We start from the raw sequence: 13,698 nt of genomic DNA, 5'->3' as shown, positions 1-13,698 counted from the left end.
CCTGGAGTAGCACTATTTATTTTCTTCAAGGACTGTTCCTTAGCTTTCACAACTTGGCTAGACTTCTGTGCCAGAAATATAAAATTAGGAAAATGAATGGATGTGTTTTCTTTTGTTTTCTTCCAAGTGTACGGGTTTATTGAGGGCATGGGGGTCTACAGGACAGCCCCAGGTGCCTGTGGAGAAGGCCTGCCATCGGTCAAGAGGGCCGCGGCCCCCAGGGCAGCCGGGGATGGGGTCTCCAAAACCTGGGCTTACTTGAAAGTGTGACTCTCCGCTCCACCGCGCCCAAAGACTCTGGGTCCAAACATGGCCCCGTAGGAGGGTTGGTTGCAATAGAGCTTGCCTTCATGCTCAGTGTGTCCCCGCTCCCCAAGGTCAGCGTCTTTCCACATTTCTCACACTTCAGGCAAGGCCATGCCAGTCCCTCCCCAGGAGGTCACCCGCTCAGCCAAGTACACCTCCTTGTCGCACTTCGGGCACTTGGGCACCGTGGCGCCGGGTCCGGGGCGGGTGGCTGGGCGGGAGCACACAGGAGCGCGGGACTTGGAAAATGAATACGTTTACATTCAATTTATAATAGCATCAGGATAAAATATTTAGGTATCAATTTAAAGAAAGTGCACCACATAAGTACACTGAAATTATATAGTTTTGCTTAGAGTTTCAGTCTCTTTGGTAAAGTATTCCTTCTGTTCATTCATAGTATTCCTGAGCTCGTTATACTGCCTTTCTGATTTTCCTTGTAGATTGTTGCGTTTCCTCGTGAGCTGTTTGAATTCTCTATCAGTTATGTCGCAGTATTCCATGGCCTTAAGTCTGGTTTCTGGAGAACTGTCCTTTACTTTTTGTGATGCGGTGTTACTGTGGTTCTTCGTGTGCTTGCTGTGCTGTCCCTCTGCCAGCACTGGTGAAGTGGGGAGCACTTTTCTGCTTGATTCTAACCATTCAACAAATTAGAGAGCAGAGGCTTTTCTCTTCTCTTCCTGGAGGTGGCGCTACAGCACAGGTTTGGGGTTCTCCTACCTGTGTTACCTGCTTGGGAGAGTTGGCACTTTCCACCCCGCATCAGGGGTGTGGTCCCGTGCCCTCTTATTGCTTCTTGTGCCTCCAGGGATTTTGGTGCCTTGTTGCTGCCTGTGCCACTGGCATCGCTGCCTGGTGACCTGGGATAGTGGGCTCTTCCCTCGTGTCCGGGATCCCCTGAACCACGGGGGACGAGGGGGGCGTGGGTAGCTGGGGTGGTGCAGGCACCTCTGCCATGTCCTGTGCTGTAAGGTTCTCGGCTCTGCTGCTGCCAGTGGGTAGCTGGAGGGGCCAAAGTCATGGGCGTCTCAGGGGCTGGTGGCTGGGGTCCCAGGACCCACTTCTGCTGCTGCCTAGTTACCTGGGGCCCTGGGCACTGCTGAGGCTGGAAGGCTGGATTCCTGTGTCCTGTTGCGGCTGCTACTGGGTGTTCTGGGGCTTCCAGCTCAGTGGCCGCAGGTGGAGAACAGGATCGCAGGCTCCGCCTCTGCTCTTCCCTAGGTTCAGCCTCATCTCTGTGTCGCAGTCCACCCACCTTTCCACGCACCCTGTGTGGGATTCTCCGGAGTCCTGGTGTGTTGGGCAGAGTCACCTGTGGTGTGTCATGGATGTTTACTGGTTGTGGATGGAAGCGGGGAGAGACAAAGGCAGCTTTTCACTCCTCCGTGTGGCTGCTGTGTCTCCTCTAGGTCCCAGTTTTATGTCCAGAATCCACCGATTCTGTTCAGCTGGAAGCCTGGCTCAGCTGCAGACTGTGGGGCCCTGGGGGGCCTCCCCTGAACCCTGACCCCGAAGTCCTGGGTCAACATCAGGGCCACAAATTAGATCAGAGTCCAGGACCACAGGGCCTTTAATTTCAGGTTTGGAAGTGGCTGGAGGGATCCAGACAGCAGGTCCCTGTCTATTATTAGGTCCACGAAGGGGAAGAAGAAGCAGGACACTGGGCTGTCCTGGGCCCTCGGGACTGGGGAGGAGCGGAGAGGACCCTTGAGGCTTCAAACGGTGGCGGATTTGATGCCTGGGCAGGAGGGGCCAAGCTTGGTGTTCTTGGGTACAGTGTTGGGACGCCTGGGTCCTGTCGGTCTGGGAAGCGGGGAGGTCGTTTTCTTGTCTCAGGGAAATGTCAGGAGGACCCCCAGGCCCAGACTCAAGGCTGATCTCCTTGTCCCACTGTGGTCTCCAGGCTCCAGTCCACGTCCTGTCCTCTGCTCTCCTGTCCTCTGCTCTCCACCTCCATGGCCACCAGCTGGGCAGGTCTTTTTCCAAAGGTCTTTAGCCAGTCTTTTTGGCACAGTGGTCCCCGCTGTCTTAGCTCACAGGGAGACGATGTCCAGGCAGCCCCGGGCTGTGAGCTGGGATGGACTCTCCCTTCCTTGAGTCTCCCTGCTGGCCCCCAGCACCATGTGTGTGTGGGGTGGAGTGAGGACTGGGGGTGAGGTTATTTCTCTGGAAGAGAGGAATTCCTTTAACCACCTCCCCTCTCTCCTTTTCTCTTTTCTCTTTCTTCCAGGTGTATCTGAGTTATACCATACCTGTAAGGACAGGAAAACACCTAAAACATAAGCATAGTTTACCAGCAAAATATAGAGCTGACACCTGTGTAATTATCATCCAGGTGAAAAACAGAGCCTCTACCAGCACCCAGGCCAGAAGCCCCTGTGCCTCTCCCCACCCAGACTCCACCCTCCCCACACACGTGTCCACTGAGTGACCCGCCCTGCCCCTCTCCTCTCGCGTTCCTCCCCCTCCACTCCTGTTGGCCTCCCTCTCCTAATGTCACTGTTTCCTCCCTCTCCTCACTTCTCACTTCTTCATAGGCTGTTACCTTGGGGATTCCCTCCTCCTCTGCCCCCTTTTCCACCCCATCTTAGGGGTGGAGGTTCCAGAGTTGATTCCTTGGAGGAAGAGCCTATATCCCTGTCAGCAGCCGGAAGAAGTGACAAGGACTTGGGGTTCAAGGTCCCACCCCTGGAGACTGAGGACACCCAGTGTGTTTGTGGGGTCCACCCTGGACCTGGGAACCAGCTGTTAATGGCCTTGAAATCTGATCCTCCCTGAGGCCAAAGTCCTTGGTGGTTTGATGGGGAGATAAAGGTCCGTGTCAGCATGTATTCTGGGTAACAGTTCAGACTTTGAACTTGACACTGGATGAACTCCAACTTGTGTGCGCAGCACTGACCCACTGCTAGGAGCCCAAGGAAACCCTGGGCAGGTCTTTTGTAACGGGGTCAAAGGGGAGCTCAGGTCTCCTGTCATCAGCAACTGTGGCCACACAGGGGCGCCACCACTCCGCCCTCTCCTATTCAGCACAGGGAAGCGAGAGGATGGGCTGTGGTCTGAGTCCGACAGAGATGGCTGCCCTGGAGGCTGGTCAGCAATGGGGGGATGAAGATGCTGCCTGAGAAGCTCTGGGGTCGGGCTCGGGGATGGGGCGGGGGTTAGAGGGGAGGAGAGCCCTGCCTTGTGTCTGAGGTCTCCATCTTTCCTCTCCACAACCCGTCTCTCCAGCTCATTGATGAAAACACTCTGGAAAACTCAAAGTTGATAATTATTTCACTCTCTGTTTGTTTCTGGCAGATATTAATTTTTTTTTCATTTTAGTGTAGTTTGAGATTCACAAAAAAAGTAGCAAAGTTATTAGAGAGTTCCTGTAAATCCCACGCTCAGTCTCTCTGTGGTAATATATCACCATCATACATTTGTCACAGCTAATGAAGCAATATTGATACATTAGTACTAAACTCCAGAATTTATTTGGACTTCATTAGTTTTTCCCTTTCCTGATCTACGATCCTATCAAAGACACATTGTGTTAAGTCCCAATCATGTCTCCTTCAGGCTCCTGTGGCTGTGACAGTCTCGCAGAGGTCCCTTGTGTTTGATGACCTTGATGTTTTTGAGTACTGCTCAGGGATACTGTAGAATGTCCATCTATTCAAGTTGGTCGACTGGGGCAAAGAATTTTGGGGAAGAAGACCACAGAGATGAAGTGACATTCTCCACACAGCAAGGGTGTATACTCTCCACTTGATTATCAGTAATAAGTTCACCTTATCGCCCGGCTAAGGTACATTTCCCAGGTTTCTCCTTGTGAACTTTTATTTTTACTTCCCTACTTTCCATACTGTAGTCTTTAGAAGGAAGTTACTATGTGCAGCCCACACTTGAGGGGCGTTCTTCTATAAACATTGGTGTGCAGAGGTTTGTGCATATAAAAGTTTTCAAATGAGTTGCATGAGGACTAGAGTGCTCAGTAGACTGGATGGAGGGTCTATGTGTAGCTTTATAAGAAACTGCTGACCATCATTTCTAGGGGCTGTGCTGCTTCGTATTCCTGCCCCAGTGAGTGAGGGTTTCTGTCGCTCCACATCCTGGACAGCACTTCTTATCACCCGTTCTTGGATTCTAACTATTCTAATAGGTGTGATGATACAGCATTTTTAAAAATTTACATTTCCTAATAATATATGATGTTGAGCACCTTTTCATATGCAGTCCCATTGATAGATCTTCTTGAAGAGGTGTCTGTTCAGACTTTCCTTCGTGTTTTTTTTTTTTTTTTTTTTTTTTTTTTTTTGCGGTACGCGGGCCTCTCACCGTTGTGGCCTCTCCCATTGCGGAGCACAGGCTCCGGATGCTCAGGCTCAGTGGCCATGGCTCACGGGCCCAGCCACTCCGTGGCATGTGGGATCCTCCCGGACCGGGGCACGAACCCGTGTCCCCTGCATCGGCAGGTGGACTCTCAACCACTGCGCCACCAGGGAAGCCCTTTCCTTCGTTTTTAAATTGTTTTCATATTATTGAGTTTAAGTGTTCTATGTATATTCTAAAACAAGTCCCTTATCAGATATGTGAATTTACAAATAATTTCTCCCAGTCTGTGGTCTGAGCTCTTTTACTGGCATAACAGTATTCATTAATGCATAGATATATTTGGGGAGAAGAAAAAAGAGAAATTGCCAACTGCAATGGTTTCCAAGTAGAGGACTTGGGCAAATGGGGGATGAGAGGGAGAACATGAATTATTTATTTTGTGTACCCTTGAGTACCCTTCTATGTAGGTAAATATGCTTTCAAAAATTACATTAAAATCCCTTGCACTTGTAAAACACCTGACAGATCCTCTTCAGATCCTGCATTAGGACACACATTCTCTACTTTGGCACCCAAAGTCTTTTAACTGAGCTATTCTGCCACAGAAATTCCATTACTGGAAAAGATGGGCTGGATTGTAGGGAGAATTCTGCTCGCTGAAAATGCCATGTAAAATATAAAAACCATCTTAAAAGCATCAAAGAGGTGACAAGGTCTTAATAAGTGACCACACTGAAAAAAGAAGGGAAAAATCCTACTTGGGCTCCAAAGAAAACACAGTCCTGAGAAAAGGAGAAAAGGCCGTGTGAGTTCACTGCCCAGAGCTCAGGCACGGAGCCCAGTACGTCCTGCTCTGTGCCCACAGCTCTTCACTCGTTCTGCCCACTTGCCTTCCTTTTAAAGATTTAAACAAAGCTTTTTAATTCTTATTATGAGGTATATGTGTAACGTATAATATAGGATATAATGTATGTTCACTGTAAAACAAGTAATACAGTGTTGAAAGTGATAAATGACAAAGTAAAAAGAATGTAATCCTCACATTTGGAGATATTTTGTTGCATTTTTCTTTAGTTTCTTATACATCGTCCTGTTGTTGCCCAAGAGCTGGAAATTTCTCTAAGCTGATCAGCCCAGACCTCAGTGGCCCCCACCCTGAACTCTCCAGATGCCATTTCCCAGTCAGCTCACTCTCACACCCCTGAGAGGGCTATTTCTCATTTCCTCCTTTCCCCTCAGACCCCTCCACCCATCCCCCACTCCCTGTTCTTAATGGTGAGCTTTTCTTTTTCAATCAGGAAACATAAAGGACTCAGGTGACAATTACATCCTCCTCCTGCACTATTCCCACATCTGCACCTGTATCTCACCTTCCCACCAGTGATGATGGATGGTCCCCTCCTGTCTAAGGCTGCCCCTCAGCGTGGGTGCAGGATCCGACTCCATCCTCCCCTGTGTCATCAGTTTCCCACTCTCTACTGCTCCTTCAACCCTGCCTACAAACATGCTGCAATTCCGCCCATTAAAATTAATCAAACAAAACTAAATAAATTAAAACAAAATTCTCCCATAAACATCCACCACTCTGTGTACAGTTTCCTTCCAACTGCTGCTCCATTTCTATGACTCTTCTTAACACAACAATTCCTAAGGCCAAAGGCCATTCTCTCATCTACTAGGTTGTCTTTTTATTTTTAGCTAATGGATATATGCACATAGTTTTAAAAAGTAAAATACTTCTACAAGATTTGATATCTAGACCGATGTCCCCAACCTACCATGTCCCCCGTCTCTTGAATCTCAGAGAGAAGCTGTTTTAGTTCTTAAGCTGATTCTCTAATTGTTTCTTCTGTCTCTAAAAAGCATGCTTTTAATACTCCTTTGCTTTCAGTTGTATGTATCATCTTTAGCTAATTGGTTTTTCTTTCACACACCCCTGTCTTCCCAAAATAGTTATAATTTATAATTATAAATCTATCAGTTTTGTAATTTTGATTAGCTCGGTGTGCAATATTTGCATTATGATGATGATGGAAATGCCAGTCACAAGTGAGCATTTAGTAGACTATGATTACTTTTCTTGAATGGATATTTAAGATTTTGCTGGAATAAATAATATCTTACTTCTGTTGTACTCATTTTTTTTTTTTTTTGTAGTTTATTGGCCTGCGTTGGGTCTTTGTTGCTGCGTGTGGGCTTTCTCTAGTTGCAGCGAGCAGGGCTACCCTTCGTTGCGGTGCGCGGGCTTCTCATTGCGGTAGCTTCTCTTGTTGCGGAGCATGGGCTCTAGGTGCGCGGGCTTCAGTAGTTGCACCAGGTGGGCTCAGTTGTTGTGGTTCACGGGCTCTAGAGCACAGGCTCAGTAGTTGTGCCACACGGGCTTAGTTGCTCCACAGCATGTGGGATATTCCCGGACCAGGGCTCAAACCCTTGTCCTCTGCACTGGCAGGCAGATTTTTAACCACTTCGCCACCAGGGAAGCCCCATATTGGGCTCATTTTAAATCATTCTAAAACTCTGTGCAGAATCTAAGTCTTTCTGAATACATTCAAGAACATTGGATATTCCACCAACTTCACCTCTTTGCACAGACTCTCCCACAGCCCTCCGTGCTGCCACACGGAGACTGGTTCCCTGCACACCTGGGGCAGGGCTGACATCCTGGATCTCGTTCGCCTCATTCTGGGCAGCCCTCTGCCTCTCTCTCCTACTGTATAATTTTACAAGGCTTCCCTGTTGCCTGGATCCCATGTTTCCCTGTAGTTGGTTTTCTCCATCATTTCCCCTGCACTTTGTCTAACAGTATCCTGAAGAAGGGAACATGGAAAGGAAAACATGGTAACTCTGGAATGTCTTAGGCTACCCTAGGACTTACTCTCATCTTGACTCAATATAGAACTCTGTGTTGGAAATACTGATTTTTTTCCTTAGAATTCGGAAGGCATTGCTTCACTGTCTTCTAGCCTCCAGGCCCATGTTTTTTGACTCTTGAAGTTTTCAAGGTCTCGCTCCTTTTCCATTCTTTCTGCAATTTCACTGTGATGTTTCTTAGAGTCGGTTTGTTTTCATCTACTGCAGTAAGAGTTTGCTTAGGCCATTCCAGATGTAAATTTTTGTCTGTAAGCTCCGAGAGATTTTCTTGAAAATAATTTTTTATTATTTCCTACTCTCCCTTATTTTTGACACTTGTATTGCTTACTCGCTGGAATCTCTTGATTGATAGAGGAATATTCTTACAGGTCTTCTCTCCTCCTTGCCATTACTTGTCTATTCCTATTGCTTACTGTGAGTATGTGAGTATGACTGAAATTTTTCAATTCATCTACTGAATTATACATTTCTATGACATTATTTTTAATTTCAAAGAGGCTTTTTGGTTCTATGATTTTATATAATTGTATAGAATTCTGTTTTTGTTTTATATACCCTATATCTTTTACATCTTTCAAATATTATTGATAATAGTGGTAGGGGAGCTGTCAGGTCTCTTAGTTATCTACTTTCATGATATCATGAACTTCTTCCTCACAGCACTTAGCTCAGTAGTGATTTACATTTATCTTTGTCATTTCTGTCCATCTGCCTCACCACAGTGCCTGTCACACATCACCCAGGTCCTAACTGTTGTTCATTTTTTCTCCAGTATCTCCAGATCCTGATTCAAGGTGGCTTTGAAATATACGCTCCTTAACCTCTCTGAGCCTCCCCTTCTGTGTCTCCTCTCTCTGAGTCTCTCTCTCTGTGTCTGTACAAAGGGATCACATGTTGGGTGCCTCATGGGTTTGCTTTTTTTTTTTTAATTAATTAATTTATTTATTTATTGGCTGCGCAGGTTCTTCACTGCGGCATGCGGGATCTAGGTCCCTGACCAGGGATAGAACTCGGGCCCCGTGCATTGGGAGCTCGGTGTCTTAGCCTCAGGACCACCAGGGAAAACCCCTCGTGGGTTTGCTTTGAGAATAAATTTGACCCACTATGTAAATCACATGGCATTATTGCCTTAATTCTTATTAAGTGTTCCTCTATTCATAGTTACCATCATTACAACGACTGTAAAATTTAGATTGTTTCCATTTTTTGCTTTTATAAACCACAGTTCAAGAAACACCCTTGAATATGTATTTTTGAGGACATGTGTGATTATCTTCGCAGGATGAATTTCTGAAAGAGAATTTCTATGTCAAAATGTAAACATATTGAAGGCAACCCTCCTACACTGTTGGTGGGAATGTAAATCGGTACATTCACTAGGGAGAACAGGATGGACGTTCATTAAAAAAGTAAACATACAAGTACCATGTGACCCAGCAATCCCAATCCTGGGCCTAGATCTGGAGAAAACTGTACTTTTAAAAGACACGTGAACTCCAACGATCATGGCTGCACTATGTACAATAGCCAAGACATGGAAGCAACCTAAGTGTATAAGGACAGATGAATGCATAGTGAAGATAAGATACATATACACAATGGAATATTACTCAGCCATAAAAAGGATGAAATAATGCCATTTCCCGCCACAAGGAAGGAAGTGAAACAAGAAAAGACAAGCATCCTATGATATCACTTACAGGTGGAATCTAAAAATGAATACAAATGAACTTCTTTACAAAAGAGAAACAGACTCACAGACTTAGAAAAGAAACTTACGGTTACCAAAAGGGAAAGGTGGTGGGCAGGGAAAAATGAGCAGGTTGAGATGAACATGTACACACTACTATTTATAAAATAATCAACAAGGACCCACTGTATAGCACAAGGAACCCTACTCAACACTCTGTAATAACCTATATGGGAAGAGAACCCAAAAAAGGACATATATACGTCTATGCATAAGTGAGTCAAGTTGCTGTACACCTAAAAAAAACAAAACACCCCGCAACATTGTAAATTACCTATACACCAATACAAAATAAAAATTTTTAATGTAAATATACTGAAATTGACACATTTTGCATAGTGACCTTTAAAAGTTTTGTACCAGTTTTCAATCCCATCAATCTTTCTGACAATATATTCTCCCTAAATTCCTGTCAATACTCTCCTCATACTATTATCTTTGCCAAGATGATAGATTTTAATTTATTCCCATTTCTTATTCCACCTTTGCATTTTTCTTTACATTTATTTGTTATATATTTGTTTGACATTTGCATTTCTTATTTTCCAGATTGTTATCTAATACACTTTAATTATGTTTTGTTTGGGATTTAGTTATTTTAAAACACTGAATTCAGGAAGGACAAAGCAGCCTCCAACATCAGAAGCTGGTCTGACATTTACCTTAGGCCTCAGCGTTGCCAGAAGCTGGGCTGGTGCTCGCCACGCAGCCATGTTCTTCTCCTGTTGGACATATGTCACCTCACAGGACATCAACATCAGACAAGGACACCTGAGACCATGATACAGTGAGACAAAACAAGACCACAACATCATTTTGTCCAAGCACAGACCAAACAAGGCAGCACTATGCACCTCACCATGTATCACACCTCTCCCTGTGCTGATACCAGCAACCACGGCTTCTTTCCAATTACAGCTGCATCCTCACTCTATAGTCTTTCCTCCTTAAAGGGAAGATTCACTGAGATGCCCAGTCATAGAATTGCCCCCACTTCCTGACAACACCCAATCTAGAGTGAGCCCCTCCTCCATACACCCTCCTCAAAATCACCCAACCACATCCTGTATATGTTCTATCTAACACCTCACACTAAGACACCATGGTCCCTGATGGTGTGTCATCTCCCTCACTGCATCCAGTAATAAATCCAACTTGTTTGTCCACAGATTTTCTCCTGGTGGTCTTTGGATGAAAATCATTGCTACCTGTTTGTCAATTTTTTTGTCTTTGAGTTTGATAAGGGCATGCGTTAGTATCTTTGTGAATGTCTGGTTGACATAGAGAAAATTTATGATTTTTTAGTGGTTTTTCATCTTTGGGTCATACAACTCTTCATTCCCCAAATGCAAAAATTCATGTATTTTTTTTATCTAGGAGAGAGGGATCCAAGGGTGAAGGGAAACAGAATTGATTGAAGTTGCGGGGAACGAATAGCAGGAGCAGTCAGTAAAGAATTCTAAGGTGGTGGATTCTAAGGTTTACATCTCCTGCTTTATAATTTTACAAGTATGTACAGGTCCTACAAGGTATTTGATATATGTTGTGTTCAGTGAATACTTTCTCTTGGGCTACGTGAAGACTTCAGTGTCTGCTTATATTTACCAGGTTAATGAAAAGAACAACAAGAGCTCAAGGTCATAATGACAAGAATTAGCTCCAGCGATGGGCAGTTTTGAACACATATGACCTTAAGGTGATAAACCATGGTGTCCTTAATGTCTGAACACTCTAGTTGTTAAAATACATGTTAATGAAACTTTCTGCGCATGCTGCATTTTAAGGATATATCTAAGACCCACATAGACAAATCCATGATTTCCATATGAAGGTCATTTTAATATGCATCAACCTATGAGTCACACAGTATCTTTTGGGGGGAAGAGACTGGAAATTAAGAACATTATAGATATGCAATGCCCAGTAGGCTAGCTACTAGCCACATATGGCTATTTAAACTAAATAACATTAAGGTGCTCAGCACAATAGCCACTTCTGAGGTGCTAAATGGCGACCTGTAGCTAGTGGCTACCTGATTTTGACAGTACAGATATAGAAAAATTCCTTCACCACAGAACATTCTATTGGACAGGACTGCTCTTCATGCTTTCTGGGCCTCAAGTCAGATATACTGGACCCATGAAAGGGCCAATATTATTTCTCTTAGAGACGATGTCAGATTTCTGTCTGCGATATGAATACATACTTAGCTGGTGTGTAACAAAACCAAACTAGGTTATGAGTGGGTATGGTGCCTTCAGGCACAAACTGTTTCCAGGCTCAAAGGGGAGACACCTGTCCCCCTACCTCCCTTCCTAGACTGAGGACACTCTCTGGGATCAATTTCCAAGGGGTGACTTCTCTCCTAGAGGACCCCAGGGGCGGGGCCCTCAGCTAAGTGTGGGGAGGCAGGGAGTCCAGCTCAGGGAGAGGGATTCTCCAAAACGAAGAGGAGGCAAAGGCAAGGGTCAGTTAGGAGAGTTTCCCAGGTTTATTCGAACAGCAGTTCTCAGAGTGTGATCTGTGGAACGCTTGAAGTCACTGAGAGCCTTTCATGAGATCCATGAGGTGAAACCTACTTTCATAGCATTACTAAGATATTATTTGACTTTCCACTATGTTGACATTTGCTTTGAGGTATAACTTAGCACTGATGGAGACTACTGTAGCAAACAGAAATATAGTTATTTTCAACACAACTTACTTGCAGAAAAAGAAAAGCAGGTTTCCTTTAAAACATTCTGGTTGATCCATTACAAATTTTTTTTTCCTTAATAAGCTATAATGGAAAAGAAAATGAAAAAGAATGTATATACACATGTATAACTGAATCACTTTGCTGTACAGCAGAAATTAACACAACATTGTAAATCAACTATATCTCATTAAAAAAAACTTTAAAAAATACATAAAAATTCTTTTGTTTCCTAAATCATCCTGAAATCCACTCTTTTTTTTTTTTTTTTGGCCATGCCCCACAGCATGTGGGATCTTAGTTCCCTGAACAGGGATTGAACCCTTGTACCCAGGCCATGGCAGTGACAGCTCTGAGTCCTAACCACTGGACGGCCAGGGAACTCCCTTAAATCCACTTTTTTTTTTTTTTTTTTTTTTTTTTGTGGCGCACGGGCTTAGTTGCTCCGCGGCATGTGGGATCTTCCCCGACCAGGGAAATCCACATTTTAAAAGTATCTTCTAAGATGACATGGGAAGTACCCATCAAGCCCTTCTGCTACATTCCAAAGTACTATGTCCCAAGGAAAATAATTTGTGTGACCTGAGCTACCCTCTTCTTCATGGAATACAATGTTTACTTGAAAGAATGAATGACACTGGAAGATCTATATAACTTAGTGAAATAACGTATTACTTTTTAAAAATCTTACCTTAGTACAAGAGACAATCAATGTTCAAAATACGGTTATGGATTTTAACGTGACAGAATAGGAAACAGTTAATAATATTGTTTCAGGTCCACTTTGAAAATAACCTTTGAGAAACTACCACTTGTGTAGTTTTCGTCTTGTATCAAAGACTAACATCCATGACTGTCTGAAAAGGTTATTAAAAATACTACGCCTACATATGTGTGGGCTTTTTTATTTTCATAGACTTCAATCAAAATAACGGATTCAATGAAGAAGCGACATGAACATCCAGGGGTCTTCTAATGAGACAGATAAGAAAGAGAGAGACTTGCAAAAATATAAAAATCTGAAAAGCTCCACATTTCCCACTACCGTGGGAAATACCGTAGTTATTTTTCATATTAAATCATAGGTTATTAATATTATTCTAAATCAATTAATTTAAAAATTTTGAACTCTATTATTTCTACTTTGGAACGTATCGATAGAAGTATCCACATAAACAAAACTATCTTTGGGGTCGTCATTAGTTTGTAAGACTGTATAAATATTCTGACCACAATGTTGTGAAAATCGCTGACTACGCAGTCCCTGGGCAAGGACTCAGGGAGACAGTGTGACAAAGAGCTCTCGGTGCAGGAGGGGAGGGATCAGGCAAAGTCCCAGGTGCCGGGACGTGCAGGCTCTCAGGCTCTCAGGCTGTCAGGCGGTCTCTGGGGCCGGGACGCTCCGTGGTGGGGAATCCCCGTCTCCCCGAGTTTCGCTTTCTCTCTCACAACCTGTGTCGGGCCCTGCTGCCTGGACACTCGTGACGCGACTCACTTCTCACTCCCATTGCGTGTCCGGTTTCTGGAGAAGCCAATCAGCGTCCCCGCGGTTCCCGGTTATAAAGTCTCCACAGACCCGCCGCACTCACTTTCTTCCACACCCCGAGGATGTGGGTCATGGCACCGCGAACCCTCCTCCTGCTACTCTCGGGGGCCCTGGCCCTGACCGAGACCTGGGCGGGTGAGTGCGGGGTCGGTAGGGAACGGCCTCTGCGGGTAGGATCGAGGGGACCCCGGGGGTCGGGGGGCAGGACTCCCAGGG

At 44.9% G+C, this 13,698-nt stretch overlaps 1 protein-coding gene and 2 pseudogenes across 3 annotated transcripts in view; 2 read left to right on the top strand and 1 right to left on the bottom strand.

Moving 5' to 3' along the window:
• The window catches only part of LOC309813160 (tripartite motif-containing protein 26-like), a 101,633-nt pseudogene that overhangs the window by 33,981 nt on the left and 53,954 nt on the right, over positions 1-13,698 (top strand). The window lies entirely within an intron of this gene.
• On the bottom strand, positions 255-13,555 carry LOC309813818 (cysteine-rich protein 1-like; annotated as a pseudogene). Its single transcript has 3 exons — positions 13,526-13,555; positions 1,167-1,308; positions 255-517 (listed from the first exon to the last, which is right to left on the bottom strand). The product of its transcript is annotated as a cysteine-rich protein 1-like (transcript).
• LOC309813817 (uncharacterized protein) overlaps positions 13,511-13,698 on the top strand; it is a gene marked incomplete at its 3' end in the record, with an annotated part of 37,673 nt that continues 37,485 nt past the window's right edge. Inside the window, 1 exon segment of the mRNA XM_082638946.1 lies at positions 13,511-13,617. Coding sequence (XP_082495072.1) covers positions 13,545-13,617 — 73 coding nt within the window. The 5' untranslated portion in view covers positions 13,511-13,544.

Source organism: Mesoplodon mirus (genome assembly GCF_964341445.2).
Source record: "Mesoplodon mirus genome assembly, chromosome: 12".
Taxonomy (NCBI): Eukaryota; Metazoa; Chordata; class Mammalia; order Artiodactyla; family Ziphiidae; genus Mesoplodon; species Mesoplodon mirus.
This window is presented reverse-complemented; position numbering and strand designations above follow the sequence as displayed.